This window comes from Pseudophryne corroboree, chromosome 1, assembly GCF_028390025.1.
Source record: "Pseudophryne corroboree isolate aPseCor3 chromosome 1, aPseCor3.hap2, whole genome shotgun sequence".
In the NCBI taxonomy this organism is placed as follows: Eukaryota; Metazoa; Chordata; class Amphibia; order Anura; family Myobatrachidae; genus Pseudophryne; species Pseudophryne corroboree.
In genome coordinates, this window is record NC_086444.1 from 349,314,478 (window position 1) to 349,335,838 (window position 21,361).

General features: G+C 48.5%; 2 protein-coding genes across 6 annotated transcripts in view; one reads left to right on the forward strand and one right to left on the reverse strand.

The window, feature by feature from the left end:
• RANBP1 (RAN binding protein 1) overlaps positions 1-20,254 on the reverse strand; it is a 57,783-nt gene extending 37,529 nt beyond the window's left edge. The window contains exons 1-3 of the mRNA XM_063964721.1: positions 20,140-20,254; positions 18,355-18,491; positions 10,114-10,271 (exon numbers count right to left, since the gene is read on the reverse strand). Of these exons, the coding sequence (XP_063820791.1) occupies positions 10,114-10,271; positions 18,355-18,491; positions 20,140-20,154 (310 nt within the window). The 5' untranslated portion in view covers positions 20,155-20,254. The remainder of the gene's footprint in view (positions 1-10,113; positions 10,272-18,354; positions 18,492-20,139) is intronic.
• An 88-nt stretch (positions 20,255-20,342) lies between these two features.
• TRMT2A (tRNA methyltransferase 2 homolog A) overlaps positions 20,343-21,361 on the forward strand; it is a 110,252-nt gene continuing 109,233 nt past the window's right edge. The window contains exon 1 of one of the 5 annotated variants that reach the window (XM_063964717.1): positions 20,343-20,457. The gene's annotated coding sequence lies outside the window, so the exon portion shown is untranslated. The other 4 variants (XM_063964716.1, XM_063964718.1, XM_063964720.1 and 1 more) reach the window with 4 other exon arrangements.

Here is a 21,361-nt window from a genome sequence, read left to right on the forward strand (position 1 = left end):
TGTGGTGGCTGCAGAGTGCTCACCTTCTCGAAGGTCGCAGATTCGGCATTCAGGACTGGGTCCTGGTGACCACGGATGCAAGCCTCCGAGGGTGGGGGGCAGTCACACAGGGAAGAAATTTCCAAGGTCTGTGGTCAAGTCAGGAGACTTGCCTTCACATCAACATCCTGGAACTAAGGGCCATATACAACGCCCTACGTCAAGCGGAGTCCCTACTTCGCGACCAACCGGTTCGGAATCAGTCAGACAACACCGCAGTGATCATGTGAACCGCCAAGGCAGCACAAGGAGCAGGGTGGCGATGGTAGAAGCCACCAGAATTCTTCGCTGGACGGAGAATCACGTAAGCGCACTGTCAGCAGTGTTCATTCCGGGAGTGGACAACTGGGAAGCAGACTTCCTCAGCAGGCACGACCTCTACCCGGGAGAGTGGGGACTTCATCAAGAAGTCTTCACGCAGGTTGCAAGTCGGTGGGAACTGCCACAGGTGGAGATGTCATCCCGCCTCAACAAAAAGCTACAGAGGTATTGCGCCAGGTCAGGAGACCCTCAGGCGGTAGCTGTGGACGCACTGGTGACGCCGTGGGTGTTCCAGTCGGTCTATGTATTTCCTCCTCTTCCTCTCATACCTAAGGTGCTGAGAATCATAAGAAAAAATAAGAATTTACTCACCGGTAATTCTATTTCTCGTAGTCCGTAGTGGATGCTGGGGACTCCGTAAGGACCATGGGGAATAGACGGCTCCGCAGGAGACTGGGCACATCTAAAGAAAGATTTAGGACTATCTGGTGTGCACTGGCTCCTCCCCCTATGACCCTCCTCCAAGCCTCAGTTAGGAACTGTGCCCGGAAGAGCTGACACAATAAGGAAGGATTTTTGAATCCCGGGTAAGACTCATACCAGCCACACCAATCACACCATATAACACGTGATAGGAACCCCGGTTAACAGTATGATAACAAATGGAGCCTCTGAAGAGATGGCTCACAACAAAACCCGATTTTTGGAACAATAACTATGTACAGGTATTGCAGACATTCCGCACTTGGGATGGGCGCCCAGCATCCACTACGTACTACGAGAAATAGAATTACCGGTAAGTAAATTCTTATTTTCTCTGACGTCCTAGTGGATGCTGGGGACTCCGTAAGGACCATGGGGATTATACCAAAGCTCCCAAACGGGCGGGAGAGTGCGGATGACTCTGCAGCACCGAATGAGAGAATTCCAGGTCCTCCTCAGCCAGGGTATCAAATTTGTAGAATTTCGCAAACGTGTTTGCCCCCGACCAAGTAGCTGCTCGGCAAAGTTGTAAAGCCGAGACCCCTCGGGCAGCCGCCCAAGATGAGCCCACCTTCCGTGTGGAATGGGCTTTTACAGATTTAGGCTGCGGTAAGCTTACCGCAGAATGCGCCAGCTGAATAGTGTTACAAATCCAGCGCGCAATAGACTGCTTAGAAGCAGGAGCACCCAGCTTGGTGGGTGCATACAGGATAAACAGCGAGTCAGTCTTTCTGACTCCAGCCGTCCTGGAAATATATATTTTTAGGGCCCTGACTACGTCCAGCAACTTGGAATCCTCCAAGTCCCTAGTAGCTGCAGGCACCACAATAGGTTGGTTCAAGTGAAAAGCTGAGACCACCTTTGGGAGAAACTGAGGACGAGTCCTCAATTCTGCCCTATCCATATGGAAAATCAGATAAGGGCTTTTACAAGACAAAGCCGCCAATTCTGAAACCCGCCTTGCCGACGCCAAGGCCAACAGCATGACCACTTCCACGTGAAATATTTTAAATCCACAGTCTTAAGTGGTTCGAACCAATGTGATTTCAGGAATGCCAAAACCACATTGAGATCCCAAGGTGACACTGGGGGCACAAAAGGAGGCTGAATATGCAGTACTCCATTGACAAAAGTCTGAACTTCGGGCAGTGAAGCCAGTTCTTTTTGGAAGAAAAATCGACAGAGCCGAAATCTGGACCTTTATGGACCCCAATTTGAGGCCCAACGTCACCCCTGCTTGCAGGAAGTGCACGAATCGACCCAGTTGAAATTCCACCGTCGGGGCCTTCATGGCCTCACACCAAGCAACATATTTTCGCCAAATGCGGTGATAATGTCTTGCGGGGACATCCTTCCTGGCTTTGATCAGGGTAGGGATGACTTCCTCCGGAATACCCTTTTCCTTTAGGATCCGGTGTTCAACCGCCATGCCGTCAAACGCAGCCGCGGTAAGTCTTGGAACAGACAGGGTCCCTGCTGCAGCAGGTCTTGTCTGAGCGGCAGAGGCCAAGGGTCCTCTGTAAGCATCTCTTGAAGTTCCGGGTACCAAGCTCTTCTTGGCCAATCCGGAACCACGAGTATGGTTTTCACTCCTCGCCTTCTTATTATTCTCAGTACCTTGGGTATGAGAGGTAGAGGAGGAAACACATAAACCGACTGGTACACCCATGGTGTCACTAGAGCGCCCACCGCTATCGCCTGAGGGTCTCTTGACCGGGCGCAATATCTTTTCAACTTCTTGTTGAGGCGGGACGCCATCATGTCTACCTGTGGTTTTTCCCACCGGTTGACCAGCATTTGGAAGACTTCTGGATGAAGTCCCCATTCTCCCGGGTGGAGGTCGTGCCTGCTGAGGAAGTCTGCTTCCCAGTTGTCCACTCCCGGAATGAACACTGCCGTCAGTGCTAACACATGATTCTCTGCCCATCTGAGAATCCTTGTGGCTTCTGCCATCGCCATCCTGCTTTTCGTGCCGCCCTGTCTGTTTACATGGGCGACCGCCGTGATGTTGTCTGACTGGATCAGTACCGGCTGGTTTTGAAACAGGGGTCTTGCCTGGCTTAGGGCATTGTAAATGGCCCTTAGCTCCAGGATATTTATGGGAAGAGAAATCTCCTGATTTGACCACAGTCCTTGGAAATTTCTTCCCTTTGTGACTGCCCCCCAGCCCCGAAGGCTGGCATCCGTGGTCACCAGGACCCAGTCCTGTATTCCGAATCTGCGGCCCTCTAGTAGATGAGCCCTCTGCAGCCACCACAGCAGTGACACCCTGGTTCTGGCCGATAGGGTTATCCGCTGTTGCATCTGGAGATGGGACCCGGACCATTTGTCCAACAGGTCCCACTGGAACCTTCCGAATGGAATTGCTTCGTACGAAGCTACCATTTTTCCCAGGACTCGTGTGCATTGATGTACCAACACTTTTCCTGGTTTTAGGATGTCTCTGCCCAGAGATGACAATTCCTCGGCTTCTTCCAGTGGAAGAAACACTCTTTTCTGGTCTGTGTCCAGAATCATTCCCAGGAACAGAAGACGTGTCGTCGGGACCAGCTGTGACTTTGGAATGTTTAGAATCCAGCCGTGCTGTTGTAGCACTTCCTGAGAAAGTGCCACCCCCACTATCAACTGTTCTTTGGACCTCGCCTTTATCAGGAGATCGTCCAAGTACGGGATAATTAAAACTCCCTTCTTGCGAAGGAGTATCATCATTTCGGCCATTTCCTTGGTAAAGACCCTCGGTGCCGTGGATAACCCAAACGGCAGCGTCTGGAACTGATAGTGACAGTCCTGTACCACAAATCTGAGGTACTCCTGGTGCGGAGGGTAAATGGGGACATGCAGGTACGCATCCTTGATGTCCAGGGATACCATGTAATCCCCCTCCTCCAGGCTCGCAATAACCGCCCTGAGCGATTCCATCTCGAACTTGAACCTTTTGATATAAGTGTTCAAGGCTTTTAAATTTAAGATGGGTCTCACCGAACCGTCCGGTTTCGGTACCACAAACATTGTGGAGTAGTAACCCTTTCCTTGCTGAAGGAGGGGTACCTTGACGATCACTTTCTGTGAATACAGTTTTTGAATAGCCACCAACACTGCCTCCCTGGCAGAGGGAGTTGCCGGCAAGGCAGATTTTAGGAAACGGCGGGGGGGGGGGGGGGGGGGGGGAGGGAGACGTCTCGAATTCCAGCCTGTACCCCTGAGATACTACTTGAAGGACCCAGGGATCCACTTGTGAGAGAGCCCACTGTGTGCTGAAAAACCTGAGACGTGCCCCCACCGTTCCCGATTCCGCCTGACCAGCCCCAGCGTCATGCTGTGGACTTACCGGACGCAGGGGAGGACTTCTGCTCCTGGGAACTAGCTGTGTGCTGCAGCTTTTTTCCCCCTTCCTCTGCCCCTCGGCAGAAAGGATGAGCCTCTAGCCCGCTTATTTTTCTGGGGCCGAAAGGACTGTACCTGATAATACGGTGCTTTCTTTTGCTGTGGGGTAGCCTGTGGCAAAAAAGTCGATTTCCCAGCAGTAGCTGTGGAAACGAGGTCTGAAAGACCTTCCCCAAAAAGTTCCACCCCTTTATATAGAGTAAAACTTCCATGTGCCGCTTGGAGTCGGCATCTCCTGACCATTGCCTAGTCCATAACCCCCGTCTGGCGGCAATGGACATGGCGCTTATTTTTGATGCCAGCCGGCAAATATCCCTCTGTGCATCACGCATGTATAAGACCGCGTCTTTTATATGGTCAATCGTTAGCAAAATATTGTCCCTATCCATGGTATCAATGTTTACCGACAGGGAGTCTGACCACGCAGCAGCAGCACTGCACATCCAAGCTGATGCAATAGCGGGTCTCAATATAATGCCAGTGTGTGTGTATATAGCTTTTAGGGTACTTTCCAGCTTTCTATCAGCAGGTTCTTTTAGGGCGGCCGTATCCGGAGACGGTAGTGCCACCTTCTTTGATAAGCGTGTCAGTGCTTTATCTACCCTAGGGGGTGTTTCCCAGCGTGACCTATCCTCTGGCGGGAAAGGGTACGCAGCCATTAACCGTTTAAAAATGATCAATTTCTTATCTGGGGAAGTCCACGCTTCCTCACACACCTCATTTAATTCGTCAGATGCAGGAAAAACTACTGGTAGTTTTTTCTCACCAAACATAATACCCTTTTTTGTGGTACCTGGGGTATCATCAGAAATGTGTAATACATTTTTCATAGCCTCAATCATAACGGGTGGATCTATTGGAGGGTACACTCGTCTCATCATCGTCGACACTGGAGTCGGTATCCGTGTCGACATCTGTATCTGTCATCTGAGGTAGCGGGCGTTTTATAGCCCCTGATGACATTTGAGACGCTTGGACAGGCACAAGCTGAGTAGCCGGCTGTCCTATGTCGTCAAACCTTTTATGTAAGGAGCTGACACGGTCACGTAATTCCTTCCATAAGTCCATCCACACTGGTGTCGACCCCGCAGGGGGTGACATCACATTCACAGGCATTTGCTCCGCCTCCACATCATTATCCTCATCATACATGTCGACACAGCAGTACCGACACACAGGGAATGCTCTTACAGAGGACAGGACCCCACAAAGCCCTTTGGGGAGACAGAGGGAGGAGTATGCCAGCACACACCAGGGCGCTATATAACACAGGGATATCACTATACAGAGTGTTTTCCCCTATAGCTGCCTATAATAAATAAATATATATACATATATATATATATATATATATATATATATATATATATATATATATATATATATATATATACTGCGCCTAAATTGTGCCCCCCCTCTCTTTTTTACCCTTTCTGTAGTGCAGGACTGCAGGGGAGAGCCAGGGAGCTTCCTTCCAGCGAAGCTGTGAGGGAATAATGGCGCCAGTGTGCTGAGGGAGTTGGCTCCGCCCCTTTTTCGGTGGGCTTTCTCCCGCTATTTTATCGTTTCTGGCAGGGGTTAGTATACACCTATACTGCCTCTGGGGCTATATATGGTGTTAGTTTTGCCAGCCAAGGTGTTATTGCTGCTCAGGGCACCCCCCCAGCGCCCTGCACCCATCAGTGACCGCAGTGTGTGGTGTGCATGAGGAGCAATGGCGCACAGCTGCAGTGCTGTGCGCTACCTTGGAGAAGACAGAAGTCTTCAGCCGCCGATTTTCCGGACCACCTTCTTGTTTCTGGCTCTGTAAGGGGGACGGCGGCGCGGCTCCGGGAACGGACGACGAGGTCGGGTCCTGTGTTCGATCCCTCTGGAGCTAATGGTGTCCAGTAGCCTAAGAAGCCCAAGCTACCACCACTTAGGTAGGTTCGCTTCTTCTCCCCTTAGTCCCTCGTTGCAGTGAGCCTGTTGCCAGCAGGTCTCACTGAAAATAAAAAACCTAAACTATACTATCTTCTAGGAGCTCAGGAGAGCCCCTAGTGTGCATCCAGCTCAGCCGGGCACAGAAATCTAACTGAGGCTTGGAGGAGGGTCATAGGGGGAGGAGCCAGTGCACACCAGATAGTCCTAAATCTTTCTTTAGATGTGCCCAGTCTCCTGCGGAGCCGTCTATTCCCCATGGTCCTTACGGAGTCCCCAGCATCCACTAGGACGTCAGAGAAAGAGGAGTGAGAACAATACTCATTGATCCGGATTAGCCAAGAAGGACTTGGTATCCAGATCTGCAAGAAATGCTCACAGAGGACCCGTGGCCTCTGCCTCTAAGACAGGACTTGTTGCAACAGGGGCCCTGTCTGTTCCAAGACTTACCGCGGCTGCGTTTGACGGCATGGCGGTTGAACGCCGGATCCTAGCAGAAAAAGGCATTCCGGATGAGGTTATTCCTACGCTGATAAAGGCTAGGAAGGACGTGACGGCTCAACATTATCACCGTATATGGTGAAAATATGTAGCTTGGTGTGAGGCCAGGAATGCCCCTACGGAGGAATTCCAGCTGGGCCGTTTCCTTCACTTTCTACAGTCGGGAGTGACTTTGGGCCTAGAATTGGGTTCCATTAAGGTCCAGATTTCGGCCCTATCCATTTTCTTTCAAAAACAACTGGCTTCTCTGCCTGAAGTTCAGACGTTTGTAAAGGGAGTGCTGCATATTCAGCCCCCTTTTGTGCCTCCAGTGGCACCTTGGGATCTTAACGTGGTGTTGAGTTTCCTGAAATCACACTGGTTTGAACCACTCAAAACGGTGGAATTGAAATCTCTCGTGGAAGGTGGTCATGCTACTAGCCTTGGCTTCGGCTAGGCGCGTGTCAGAATTGGCGGCTGTCACATAAAAGCCATTATCTGGTTTTCCATGCGGATAGAGCAGAATTGCGGACCCGACCACAATTTCTGCAGAAAGTGGTTTCATCCTTTCATATAAAACCAACCTATTGTGGTGCCTGTGGCTACTACTGACTTGGAGGATTCCGAGTTACTTGATGTGGTCAGGGCTTTGAAGGTTTATGTAGCCAGAAGGGCTAGGGTCAGGAAAACAGAATCTTTGTTTATCCTGTATGCTTCCAACAAGCTTGGGGCGCCTGCTTCAAAGCAAACTATTGCTCGCTGGATCTGTAACACGATTCAGCAGGCTCATTCTGCGGCTGGGTTGCCGCTGCCTAAATCAGTTAATGCCCATTCCACAAGGAAGGTGGGCTCTTCTTGGGGCGGCTGCCCGAGAGGTCTCAGCATTACAGCTTTGCCGAGCGGCTACTTGGTCAGGTTCAAACACCTTTAAAAAGTTCTACAAGTTTGATACCCTGGCTGAGGAGGACCTTGTGTTTGCTCAATCGGTGCTGCAGAGTCATTCGCACTCTCCCGCCCGTTTGGGAGCTTTGGTATAATGCCCATGGTCCTTACGGAGTCCCCAGCATCCACTAGGACGTTAGAGAAAATAAGATTTTACTTACCGGTAAATCTATTTCTCGTGCTGGGTGCCCGTCCCAAGTGCGGACTTCTTCTGCAATGCTTGTATATAGTTATTGCTTAAATAAGGTTTATGTTATAGTTGCATCAGGGTTGATCTGATGCTCTGTTGTTGTTCATACTGTTAACTGGGTAAGTTTATCACAAGTTATACGGTGTGATTGGTGTGGCTGGTATGAGTCTTGCCCTGGATTTCCAAAATCCTTTCCTTGTACTGTCAGCTCTTCTGGGCAGTTTCTCTAACTGAGGTCTGGAGGAGGGACATAGAGGGAGGAGCCAGAGCACACCAGAATCTAAATTCTTTCTTAAAGTGCCCATGTCTCCTGTGGAGCCCGTCTATTCCCCATGGTCCTTACGTAGTCCCCAGCATCCACTACGGACTACGAGAAATAGATTTACCGGTAAGTAAAATCTTAAGAGATTCCGAAACAGGAACACATTGGAGTTCTCTGTCATTTAGTAAAGACGACCTCATCATTTGTCAGAGGCTCCTAAGTTTCTGTAAACTTCAGAGACTGACGCACCGCTCTTATGAGATTATCAATGCCCGGGCTGTCAAGATAGTCACTATCTGACTGCTGGTCTACTACGCCCTCCTCACCGTCATCTTGCACAAAGGTCTGGCATAGAATCGTCAGAATGCAACATAGCAGAAACTGGTAAATCATAAGACAAACGAAATTTATCCCTTCTACCCAAAGTGGACTTGGACTTTTGGTAACGCTGAGACCTAGTTCTAGCGGTCTCACACTAGACTCAGATCTTGCCGCTTCCCGCTCTTGTCGAGCGGCGGCTAATTCGGATTGCAATCCAGCCAGGACATCTGCTAGCATAGCCCATGGAGGGTCCGGGGATGAACCCAAAGCCGAACTTGTATTTGAAGCTGAATACACAAAACATACTGTACATGTGGTAGATCCATCCGGTAACACACTCTTACAGACATGGCAGTGAAACGGCTTTTTTGGTTTTGCTGGTGCCTTACTCATTATGCAGACAGACAACACAAAATACAAAGAGACAACTTGCACGACTCAGTAAAATAGTACTAAGATAGAGAGAGATATAGATAGATAGATAGATATATATATCTATCTGGCCAAGTGCAGTGCATGCCAGTCTATATGAAATCTGATCCCAAATTCCCACTAACACCCCTGCGCCTTCGGTGGAGTAGAGATGTAGTACAGGAACTTCTGGAATCACAACAGGAAGAAACAGGAAGCATGGTTAAAATGGCCCCCCCATGCTTACAGTATAAAACAAAGTGCAGATTATAACTTTTCCAAATAGATATAACCAGTGAATAATCCTGTTAAAAAAGGCTTAATAGCCTACCTAATAAGCCATGCAGCGTTCTGCTGCTGCTATGGGCACACTTCCTTCCTCCCTCCACCCCCCCCCTGTCCCGTGCACCGCCGTCTATTACACGGAGCCAGGGATTACATGCGGGGAGCCAGGGAGCGGTAGCGCGCTGCATAGAGCCGTGGAGCGGCGGCTATGTATGATGAATACGGCCGGCGCGGCTCTGTGAGCGGCGGGAGGCAGCACATAGCGGCGGTGACCAGGAAGCGGCGGTGGGCGCTCACATAGCGGCGGTGTCCTGGATGCGGCGGCGGGCGGCTCGGCACTTCACAACAGTGTCCCTACACAGCGGGTCGGCAGCGTGAGCTGACTGCCCCTTCCCCAACATACCTGGACGCCTGTGGTGAGGGGCTATGACGGGGCTTCTTCTGTAAGCTCCGTCCAGCCTTTCCTGCAGGTAGTCCAGCACGTGGCTGTGAGGGAGCTCTTTTATAGAGGACCGACACGCCACAGCTGCTTGTAGCAGCTTCCACTATCCCGGACCCACGCTTATTGGAAGGGTGGAAGGGATGTGGAAAATGTTGTAAAAAGAAAAAAATTAAAATATTCAAAAGTAGTGTGGATAAGCTCCACACAAGCCTTGTTGCTGCTATGAGCACAGAAAAAACACTGAGGTACTCTGGGATATGGAGGGGAGGAGAGTTCTAAATTTAATTATTCAGTGCCTTGTTCCTGCGGAACCCATCCATATCCCAAGAGTACTCCAGTGACCCCTAGTGGATGAAAAAGAAATTGCGACTGCCACGGCTAATGTTCGAGAAACAATTGAATTACTCTGACAGGCGTCCATTCCATTAGACGGCCAGCAGATGGCGCACGCTACAACTGAATCAGCCCCAGTGTGCATTGATGAAATAGCAGCATTAAGGAAAAATCAAGTACATGGAAAAAAAACAATTTCCCGCAAATTATTCTATGAAGTGAGGGAATAAAACAAAAAAAACAAAAAATCTTAGCGGAGAGCCTAGGAAGATTACTTAATATACAAGTGTTATATTTTGGCTTTGGACAGAAACAGATTTCTAATTTAGGTTAGTAGCAATGCAGAGAACCACTGCTTACCATAATGATTAGCACAGATTTTAAGCGTCTTGTCTCTCCTCATCAAAAGGCGGACTGTTCCTTTCTCCTTGTGTCTGAGGAGTTTAACATCACCAGTGCCTCTTTCTTTCCACTCTGGTGGGTCATTTTCAGAAGCAAACCGAAACAACTTGGCTCTCCTAGAAAATGTGGACAGGGTTAAACTTAGAAGACGTGTCCAAATACAAGGCATTATAAAATTAAGCAAGAATCAGGTTTAAAATGGGAAGCCTCAATTTAAAAGAAAAGCGCACATTTTACCACAATAGGAATTCAGTACTACCATTTGATCCCTGATACACAGGGATGCAAATATTCCTTTCTGTAGGATCCACCATATTTACCTCCCTGAACATGTGGTGTACTTCCAAAGCACTGGCTATAACACCCCCTTCTGACCTTTCAGTGAATTGCAATGCATTTTAACAGCATTATGGGGCATACACACAAAAAGATTTTGCTTCAAATATTTGTCCCCAGCAGCAGAATGAACAATATAGAGCATGAACACCACAATATAGAGCATGAACACCAAACAATATAGTGAAAGATATCGTTCAGTGACGTCACCCCTCCCATTCCTGAACATGCAGTCATGAAAGATATAGCCTACACTGGACTGCATGTTCAGTTGATAACGATAAACTATAACGACCCACGGGAGCGAGCGACGTTATCGTGCATACACACTGGACGATATGCACAACAATATTTTATCTCGCATACTGTCCATTTTAATCTTCTCCTGTCTATGCCCTTTAAGAAATATTTTTTAGCATTTATATAGCATAAGCATATTCTGTGTGCTTTAAAATTGGGAACAAAAGCGTAATACAATGAGACTGGGTATTAACAGACTGATAAAGCGGACCCTTCCCACAAGCTCGCAGCAATAATCAAAACAGGTTCTCACATTTATACAAATGTCAAAAAAATAAAAATAATGCTTAATCATAGGAATACAATCAAGTTCAATAAGATAAGTCTATGCACTGCAACAGAGTTCTTCTGCATAAAGACCTTAAACGAGAGAGCGAGAGATCTAAAATTAAGAAAAATTAAGTTCCGTGGGAAGATTCAATTTTAAAAAGTTATATGTAAAGTGTGGATCTATCTTAACACATATTGAACCTGCTAGTGGCCAATACTTTATACACATCATATCTCACATCTTCATGACTTGTGAAAAACTAGGATTTTGGTACTTACCAGGTAAATCCTTTTCTTTGAATCCATAGGGGGCACTGGAGTACTCTTGGGATATGGACGGCCTCCGCAGGAACAGGGCACTGAATATTCAAATTTAGAACTCTCCACCCCCCCATGTCCCAGAGTACCTCAGTGTTTTTTACTGAGCCGAACAGGAGCTAGAGAGGTTGACAATGGAGAATTACATATAACATAACGGACAACAATAAAGTTGACACATAACGTTACTGACAACTAAACAGTTGACAACATAACCAGCACTTGATAAATTGAACCAGTCTGTGAGAGTGTGTTACCATAAGATCCCGTGAACTTACCACAAACCAGGTAAAACTGCTCTGGGTGGGCGTCCAGTGCCCCCTATGGATTCAAAGAAAAGGATTTACCTGGTAAGTACCAAAATCCTATTTTCTTTTTCATCCACTAGGGGTCACTGGAGTACTCTTGGGACGTACCAAAGCTTCCTCCGTGGGCGGGAGAGCTGTTTGGCACCTGGAACACTAGGCGGCCAAAGCTAGATGCTGATGCCGCAAACGTATCAAACTGTTAAAAGCGCACAAACGTGTGCACTGAAGACCATGTAGCCGCACGGCAAAGCTGCTTCGTAGAAGCTCCACGACCAGCTGCCCATGAAGTTCCCACAGAATGTGTGGAATGAGCTGTTACTGATGTAGGCAGCTGTAATCTAGCATGAGGGTAAGCCTGAGGTATGGTCAGTTTTATCCATCTGGATAAGGTCAGCGTAGAAGCTGGCCAACCCATCTTGGCAGCATCATAGAGAACAAACAACGTATCAGTCTTACGAACAGTATACGTACGGAATACATAAACGCGCAGTGCGCGTACCACATCTAAAGTTCCTGAATCTCCTGTTAACACAGGAACTACTATTGGTTGATGTGAAAAGAGGACACAACCATTGGTAAGAAAGCAGGATTCGTCCGAAGTTCCGCTGTGTCATCATGAAACACCAAATACGGTGAGCAAAATTGTTTTCCAAGTGAGAAACTTAATATCCACTTGTTGTAAGGGTTCAAAATATGAAGACTGTAAGAAATCTAAAACCAGATTCAAGTCCCATGGCGCTGTAGGTGTAACGAATGGAGGCTGTACTCTTAGGACACCTTTGCAGAAAAGTGTGTACAGACGGCAATAGAGCCAATCGTCTTTGAAAGTAATTTGACAAAGCAGATACCTGCACTTTTAGTGTAGATAAACGCAGTCCTCCATCTAACCCAGTCTGTAGAAATAACAAAAGACGGAATAACTTGAAAGATGATGTCGGAAACTTCCGAGCTTCACACCAACCTATATAGGCACGCCAAATACTGTAAGAATGAGCTGCCGTAACCGGCTTCCTAGCTCGTAACATGGTTGGTATAACCGAATCTGGAATGCCCTCTTCTTAAGAGGGCGGTCTCAACAGCCACCCCGTCAAACGCAGCCGCGCTAAATCGGGGTCAAGGAACGGACCCTGTTGTAACCGGTCCGGACGTAGTGGGAGCGGCCAAGGATCGTCTGCGAGTAGTCCGCGGAGATCCGAGAACCAAGCTCTCCGAGGCCAATGAGGCGCTACTAGTATGACTGTGACTGACTCTTGATTCGTTTTAGCAACAGAGGGAGCAGCGGAAACGGTGGAACCAGATACACGAGGCTGTGCGGCCACGCGATTGTGAGAGCATCCACCGTCACTGCCTTTGGAACTCGCGTTCTGGACACATACTGGGGCGTTTGTGATTGTGGCGAGATGCCATCAGGTCCACTTGAGGGTAACCCCACCTCTGGACCAACATGTGAAACACCTCTGGATTCAATGCCCATTCTCCTGGATGAAAATCCCGACGGCTGAGACAATCCTCCTCCCAGTTGTCCACTTCCGGAATGAACACTGCCGACAATATCACTTGGTGATGCTCGGCCCAATCGAGGATTCGAGCTACTTCCCGCATTGCCATGCGGCTTCTCTTTCCTCCTTGTTTGTAGATGTACGCGACTGCCGTCGCGTTGTCTGACTGCACCTGGACAGGCTGAGACCGGAGTATGTGCACTGCTCGTCGCAGCGCATTGTAAATTGGCCGGAGTTCCAGGACAGTTATAGACAGCAATCTTTCGTGATCCGCCCAGAGACCCTGGAGCTGATAATTTTGAACCACAGTTCCCCAACCTCTGATACTCGCGTCCGTCGTTAGAATTATCCAATTCCAGGCGCCGAACCGTTTCTCTGCGGTTAGATTGTGTACTTTGAGCCACCAGAGTAGAGAGACTCTGGCCCGTGGCGACAACCGCACACTGTGGTGAATCTGCAGATGCGAGCCCGACCACTGTGCGAGCACATCCAGTTGAAAAGGACGTGAGTGAAATCTTCCGAACTGAAGCGCTTCGAAAGCTGCCACCATTGTGCCTAAGAGGCGAATCCACAAATGTACCGAGACTGTGCGTGGCTTGAGAACTAATTCTACCAGATGACGAATGATCTGTACTTTCTGTTCTGGTAGGTAAATTCTCTGATTTACCGCATGGAGGGTTATACCTAGGAATTGCAGTCGGTGAGACGGAATCAGATGTGATGTCTTGAAGTTGACAAACCAACCGTGCTGAACTAGTACATCGTACGTCAGCAACGCATGTAGGACGAACATCTGTTGAGACGGAGCTTTGATGAGCAGATCGTCCAAGTACGGAACTACTATCCCTACCAGGGATCTGAGATGTTTGGTGAATACCCGAGGCACTGATGAGAGGCCAAACGGTAGAGCCTGAAACTGGTAATGGTTTTGCCGTATTGCAAACCGCAAGAACCTCTGATGAGGTGGCCAAATCGGAATGTGTAAGTACGCATCCTTGAGATCCAGCGCAATCAGGAATACCTGTGGCTCCAAACCTGCAATTACTGACCGCAGAGATTCCATCTTGAATCTGTAGTAAGTGACGTACTGATTGAGGCCCTTCAAGTTCAATATTGGCCTGACCGAGCCATACGGCTTTGGTACCTACAAACAGACTGGAATAATAACCCTGACCTTGTTGGTGTACAGGGACCGGAATCAAAACTGCTGACTCCAGCAGGGACGGAATGGCAATTTACAGAACCGCCCTCTTGTCGTCCGACACAGGCAGTCCGGTCTTGAAAAACCGCAGTGGCGGGAGACAGTCGAACTCTATCTTGTAACCTTTAAACACTAAACTGCGGATCCACCCATCTGTGGACGTCTGGAACCACGCCAAATGGAACGTCTGAAGGCGTGCTCCCACAAGTGGAGATCAAAGATGGGCTGGGAGTCCGTCATGCCACTGGCTTGTCGGTGACCTTAGCGCCTTGACGACTGGCGTCGGTTTGTTGGAAACCACGCCCTCGACCTCGTCTACTGGGCATGGCTGGTCCTCTACCACGGCCTCGAAAGGGCTGAGGCCGAAAGGATTTGAACGCCGGGCCCAAGTATTTCCGTCTAGGTACCGTTGGAGGCAAATGGTAAGAAAACCGACTTGCCTCCCGTGGCCTCAGCAATCCATTTGTCCAATTCAGGACCAAACAACTTCTCGCCACCGTAAGATAACGCCTCTATACCTCTTTTGACCTCCGCCTCCGCTTGCCAAGAGCGCAGCCAGAGTGCTCGTCGTGCTGTAACTAGCGACGATGAAAGGCGAGAAGTGAGCTGTCAGACATCAGTAGAAGCTGTACATAGATAATCAGCAGCTTCCCAGATTTGATCAGCGAGATGTATAAGGTGATCCATGTAGGGCAGACTTGAGTTCTGTTATCCATACCATCAGCGCCTTAGTAACCCAAATGCCAACCAACCCAGGTCTAAGCAACACTCCTGCTGCTATATACATGGATTTTAGCATAGCTTCTATTGTACTGTCTGAAGGGTCTTTAAGCGTAGTATCGTTGGTACTGGTATGGTTAATTTCTGAGTAAGTTTAGACACAGATGAATCCACCAATGGCGGATTCTCCCATGTAGCTGTCACAGCCTCTGGAAACGGGTAACTAGTGCGAGGTATAGAAAACCGTTTATCCGGATTGTCGCGTTTCCAGTAACATCTTATTAAGAGATCCCGAAACAGGAAAACACATCGGAGTCCTCTGCCGTTTAGCAAAGACGACTTCATTATTTGTCAGAAGCTCCTCAGTTTCCGTAAACTTCAGAGACTGATGCACCGCTCGGATGAGATTATCAATACCTGGGCTGGCAAAATCTTCACTATCTGACTGCTGTCTAGAATCGTCAGAATGCAACATAGCAGAAACTGGTAAATCATAAGACAAATGAAATGTATCCCTACTATCCCAAAATGGACTTGGATTTTTGGCAAGGCTGAGACCCCTCCGGTAGTTCTAGCAGTCTCACCCTAGACTCAGATCTTGCAGCTTCCAGCTCCTGTCGAGCGGCGGCCAATTCTGATTGCAATCCAGCCATGACATCCGCTAGCGCAGCCCATGGCGGGCCCGGGGATGAAACCGGAGCAGAAATTGTATTCGTAGCTGAATTCACAAAACATACTGTACATGTGGTATTGTTACAGACATGTCAGGGAAACTGCTTTTTTGGTTTTGCTGGTGCCTTACTCATTATGCAGACAGACAAAACAATACACAAAGACAGACAACTTGCACGACTCAGTAAAATAGTACTAAGGTGTCTCTATATATATATCTGGCCAAGAGCAGTGCACGTGGCCACTACTATATGAAACCTGATCCCAAATTCCCACTAACACCCCTGCGCCTCCGGTGGAGTAGAGATGTAGGACAGGAACGTTCTGGAATCACATCAGGAAGACAGGAAGCATGGTTAAAATGGCTGCCATGCCTCACAGCGCAGGGTATATTGAACAAGTGCAGCAAACCCGGTAATATAGGCTTAACAGCCTATGTCATTAATGCTGTCACCCCCTTTTTGCAGCCCCCCGCGAAAGAGTATCCTTCTCCCCCTTCTGCTCCCTCCCCTGTGGCCCGTGTACCGCTGTCTGAGCGGGAGTTACCGGGGAGCGGGTCCACGATCGGGTGCAGGGAGCGCTGTAATGGAGAGCGGTCCTGCAGCGGCGGCCGGCGGGGTCTTAGCGGCGGCGGAGCGCGGATCGGAGCGGTTGCCGGGGCGGCCAGTTAGGAGAGGCGGGTGCAGCGGCGCCGGCTCTGAACATTGTCCCCACACAGCGGGGCGGCAGCGTGCGCTGACCGCCCCGTCCCCCCAGCATACCCGACTCCAGAAGCGATGGCTGTGACGGGGCTACTATCTGTAAGCTCCGTCCAGCTGTAGCAGCAGGCTTGTGAGCTGCGTGTGGCTGTGAGGGTGCTCTTTGCGAGGACCGACACGCCATGCGCTGCTCCGTGCAGCGGCACTATCCCGGACCCACGTTTTTACAGAAACTGGGAAGGGATGTGCTTAAGTTGTAAAAAAGAAAAATTAAAAATTAAAATAAAAAAATATTCACAAAGTGTGGCAGCCCCACACCAGCCCTGTTGCTCAGATGAGCACAGAAAAAACACTGAGGTACTCTGGGATATGGAGGGGTGGAGAGTTCTAAATTTGAATATTCAGTGCCCTGTTCCTGCAGAGGCCGTCCATATCCCAAGAGTACTCCAGTGACCCCTAGTGGATGAAAAAGAAATAAGACTTAATTGTCCGCTTAGTAAATCTATCCCTTGACAGGTTTAACACCTAAACTACAATATTAAATACAAAACGTCTTACAGCCATGTTTTCCTAATATCAGTGCCAACGTTTTTATTACGTATGGACATGACAGACATTAAAGGCAGCTGGTTTTGCTTTTTGTACATTTCCAGACTTAGGTTAATTGGATACGCTTTCCTTTCCTACATTGACTACCCTTCAGAACCCAATTCAAGCTTTGTGCGCTCACTTACAAAGCCCTCACCTAGTGTTCACTCTAGAATCTGGGCAGCGCAGGGCGCCGGATCTAGAGGAGCACTAGTGTGCGCATGCGGCCATGCAAAATAGGGGGGGCGGGGTTATTGCAGGTAAAAAAATGTTTTTTTAAAAACAGGGGGGGGGGGGGCGCGTGGGCGGCCAACGTCGTCACTGTTGGGGGCGTGCCCAGCGCCTACAGAGGTGCTGGGCTTCCCCCAAGCGCTCTCTCAGCGTGAATGGATGCCTACACGCTGTGAGGGCAGGAAGCGGGTGGCAGTTTTAGCAGGGCGCCGCAGAAAGGGCAGGGCGGGTTTTGCCCTTAAAAAATAAAATCGGACAGGGCAGGCGCCGCTAAAACTGCCTAGTGTGAACACTACTCACCCATTTACATCTCTGACCTCATCTCCCTTCACACTCCTGTCCTCTTTGCTCAACAAACGAATGCTGCCTCTCCTGTCAACTGATTACTTCTTCTCACTTCTAAGATTTTGCAGAAGCTGCTCCCTACCTCTGGAATTCTCGAACACTCCACAAAACCTCTAACGGGCTCTCAAGAACTACTCCATCATACCTAGCCATCGCTCATCCTAACCCTCTTTTCTATGCTCACCGTCTACCACTCACCTTCGGAATGTAAGCACTCACGAGCAGGGCCCTCTCCCCTCATGTTTTGCCTTCCTTTACTTATACTATCATCTATTCCATACAATGGCACCTGCTTCTGCAGCCCTGCTGATCAATTGAGAGTTATGACTGCTGATAAAGATAGGTTCATAAGACATGTACTTGAAAGTCCACCGTTTTCTTGTTTTGCTCATTCATGTACTTTGTTAGGCCAAGTGGAAAGCTTATGGCGCCACATAAAGAATAATGCAAGGGATGCATTTAATTTTTTTGCATGCAGGAAAAATACTGAGTGCAATTAAGCTATGACACTTCCTTCCCAACTATAAAACCCTAAATTGCAAGTTTGCCCCACCAGCGCAACATGTTTTTGCAAAGGTGCGAATTGCTCCTTGATTTTGCTCTTAATTCCAAATTAGAGCCATTGTAAGCAAACGTCCACTTATAATGCATGTTTGTAAATATGACCAAATTAAGTTTCTTAAGGGACCAACTCTGTTGCGCTCTAAACTCACATTTTAAACAGCTCTTGCTCATCCTCCTCCAGTGTCTTAATCTCCTGCTCCGGCAGTGAAACAATGGGTTCAAAGTGAGGATCGTGATTGGGTTCTTCTGTGTTTTCAACAGAAGTCTCATGCTCCTCCTTTTTTTCCTGAAATTCAACACAGAAATAACTTAGTATGTAAACAATGCCAGGCAAAACACATCTTTACAAAACTAGAATACTAATAGCCCATACACATTAGGCGATTCCACTGAACGATTATGAATGTGCTCGTTCAAACTCATTCATTGTGTAGGCACCAACGATGCACGGCCCCGCGCTCGTTCATCGTTGGTGCCGGGTCGCTTATACATGCAGGCCAATATGGACAATCTCGTACATATTAGCATGCATTGCTATGGGGCCGGGTGGAGTGAAGAAACTTCACTCCCCCGCCGGTTAACCCGTCAACCACCTCGGCAGCATATCGCCTAATGTGTAGGGCCCATTAGATGTGCACAATTTTTTTTTTTAGATTTCAAAGACTTAAGAAAAGTATATGAAGAGAGGGATTCTGGGAAACCGAACACAAGCCGAAAGCTCCTGTCCCGTTGACAAAATCTTAATTTCCTCAAAATGTTGCTCCCTCAACCATTTGCAAACATTGATATTTTTCTGCTATCTGGAGTCATTTGTTTGTAATGCATAATGGAAGAAAAGTAACTGGAATTGTGCTGAACCAGTGCTCGGTCAACAGAATCCTGAACAATAGCACGCAAATGCGGCAAAGCTTTAAAAAGGTTTTAACTCTTTGTGCTATTGGAACAAATTGCAGTTGTATATTTTGGTATTCCTGCACATGTACTGGCAGCAGAGAAAACGTGTAGACTGCCACAGGCTAACACTGACTGCAGTTTCAATAACCAAATAGAAATTGAGTAAGCCCACTTAACTCAACGCTTGTTTAGAATGTTGCAGGTCTACGTTTTCTTCCACTCTTCACCAGACAAAGAAACCCCTATCCCACCCAGAAACATATTATAAAGTAACCCACTTAAGTCTTGGTTGTGGCATTATCATCATTAATAATAGCATTAGGCTTTAACACTTTGTTGCAAGGTCCTTCTATAGTACAGGAAGATGCTATATCAAACCTTTCTATTGTTTACTTAGAAGTCAGTGTTTACAGTAACCGTAATACCAGAATACCAGTAGATGCATACACACCACGCAGTAATACAGGATAAACACAACTTACAAACAATTTCAGCAAATAATGCACTTTCTGTGGAGAGGTGAGCATTACCTTCATCTTCCCGGAGGAAGGCTCAACGAGAGAAGCATTTTTTACTTGTATTTTTTGGGGGGGGGGGGGGGGGGGGGGGGTCAGGGAATAAAACTGGCGGCCATCAGGGCTGTGTGACATAGGAGGCAGAACAGTCAACCACACACAACACTGATCACTACAAAAACTGTGATGGAGGCAGACGCGCCCAGGGATACAGGGGGTGCCCCGACTGCAGTGACACACACACATGTAATGCACACTGGCACACCCAGACTGGGGACGCAGTGATGATGGGGGTGGTGCACGCCCGGGCTAGTACCCCATCAGACTAGAGGGCAGCTCTTAGCCAGCAGCGCTCCCTGTGCCGCCGGCCACGCATCACCAGACAGAGCTTTCTCAGTAACACAACAAGAAGCGGCTCCGTCCGTGGCCCCCGCCCTATCACCCGCCGGCACGGCGCACACTCCGGTGCAGCTGCTGCCCCGGCACGGGTGATGGGGAGAGTGATGGGTAGCGGCCTGTTCCTACCTTTGTGTCGGCCATCAGAGGGAGGATGGAGGCAGATTGCGCGGCTATGCTGCTGTGGGTTCCCTGGATGTGGAGCCTCGTCCGTGGTTTCGCGCTGTTTTTCCTCCCTCCCACCGGCAGCACGTACAGACGTATCCTACGCTGCACGATAACGCTACATCCGTACAGCGACGTCACATCCGGTGCGTGAAGCGGGTGAATGTACTACATATCGCACACGCAGCAGCAGTAACGTTACTGGCTGCCCCGGCGCCGCTGCCGCTGCCGCTACTGCTACTGCTGTTGGGACTTTGAAATTAGTGGAAACAAAAATAATCAGTAAGTATAAGTGTCCGTGAGCAGCTTCCGGTCTGGCGGCGTGACGTCAGTGACATGGCCGCCCACATGTGATGTCCCCATGCAGCAGCTGAGACACTGAGCGAGTGCAGGTAACGCAGTAACCGCGCTGCCGGAGCTGCTGCTGCTGCTCATATTGCTTCATTGTCTGTATGCTACATCTCCAGCCCCGCTGCTGAGTGCGACACACTGTCTCCCCATAGTGGCAGTATAGTTACTAGGTCAAGTGCTACAGAGTACCCGCCGTATGTATGTATGTATATATGTATATGGCAGAAGTGTGCGACCTGTAAGTGCCTGCTATGCTTTCGCACAGCTTGGTGTGTTATGTTCTGATCCATGCATACCCTCCAACATAACCATTGGTAGGATGTCCAGGAACAGAGTGTTTTGTACCTACTAGAGTGGGTCATGTTGGAGTGTGTGCAGATGTATGAAGCGTGTATAGATGTATGAAGCAGCGAAATCAGTGGAGAAGGTGCCCATCGTAACTAATCAGCACTTACATATAATTTTATAGAATGCATTTGAAAAATGAAACATAGAATTTGATGGCAGATAAGAACCACTTGGCCCATCTAGTCTGCCCCTTGTAATCATCCTTTAGTTACCCTCAACCCTTCTTGATCCTTCTGTGTAAGGATATTCATATGCATGTCCGAAGTATGTTTAAATTGCTCTGCTGTCTTAGCCTCTATCACCTCTGATGGGAGGCTATTCTGCTTAGCCACTATCCTTTCCGTGAAGTAATTTTTCCTTAAATTTCCAGTGAACCCACTCATTTCAGTGTATGTCCGCGTTTTCTAATACTTCTCTTCCTGTGAAGAATATTTCCCTCCTGTAGCTTGCTAAAACTCTTGGTATATTTGAACATTTTTATCATGCC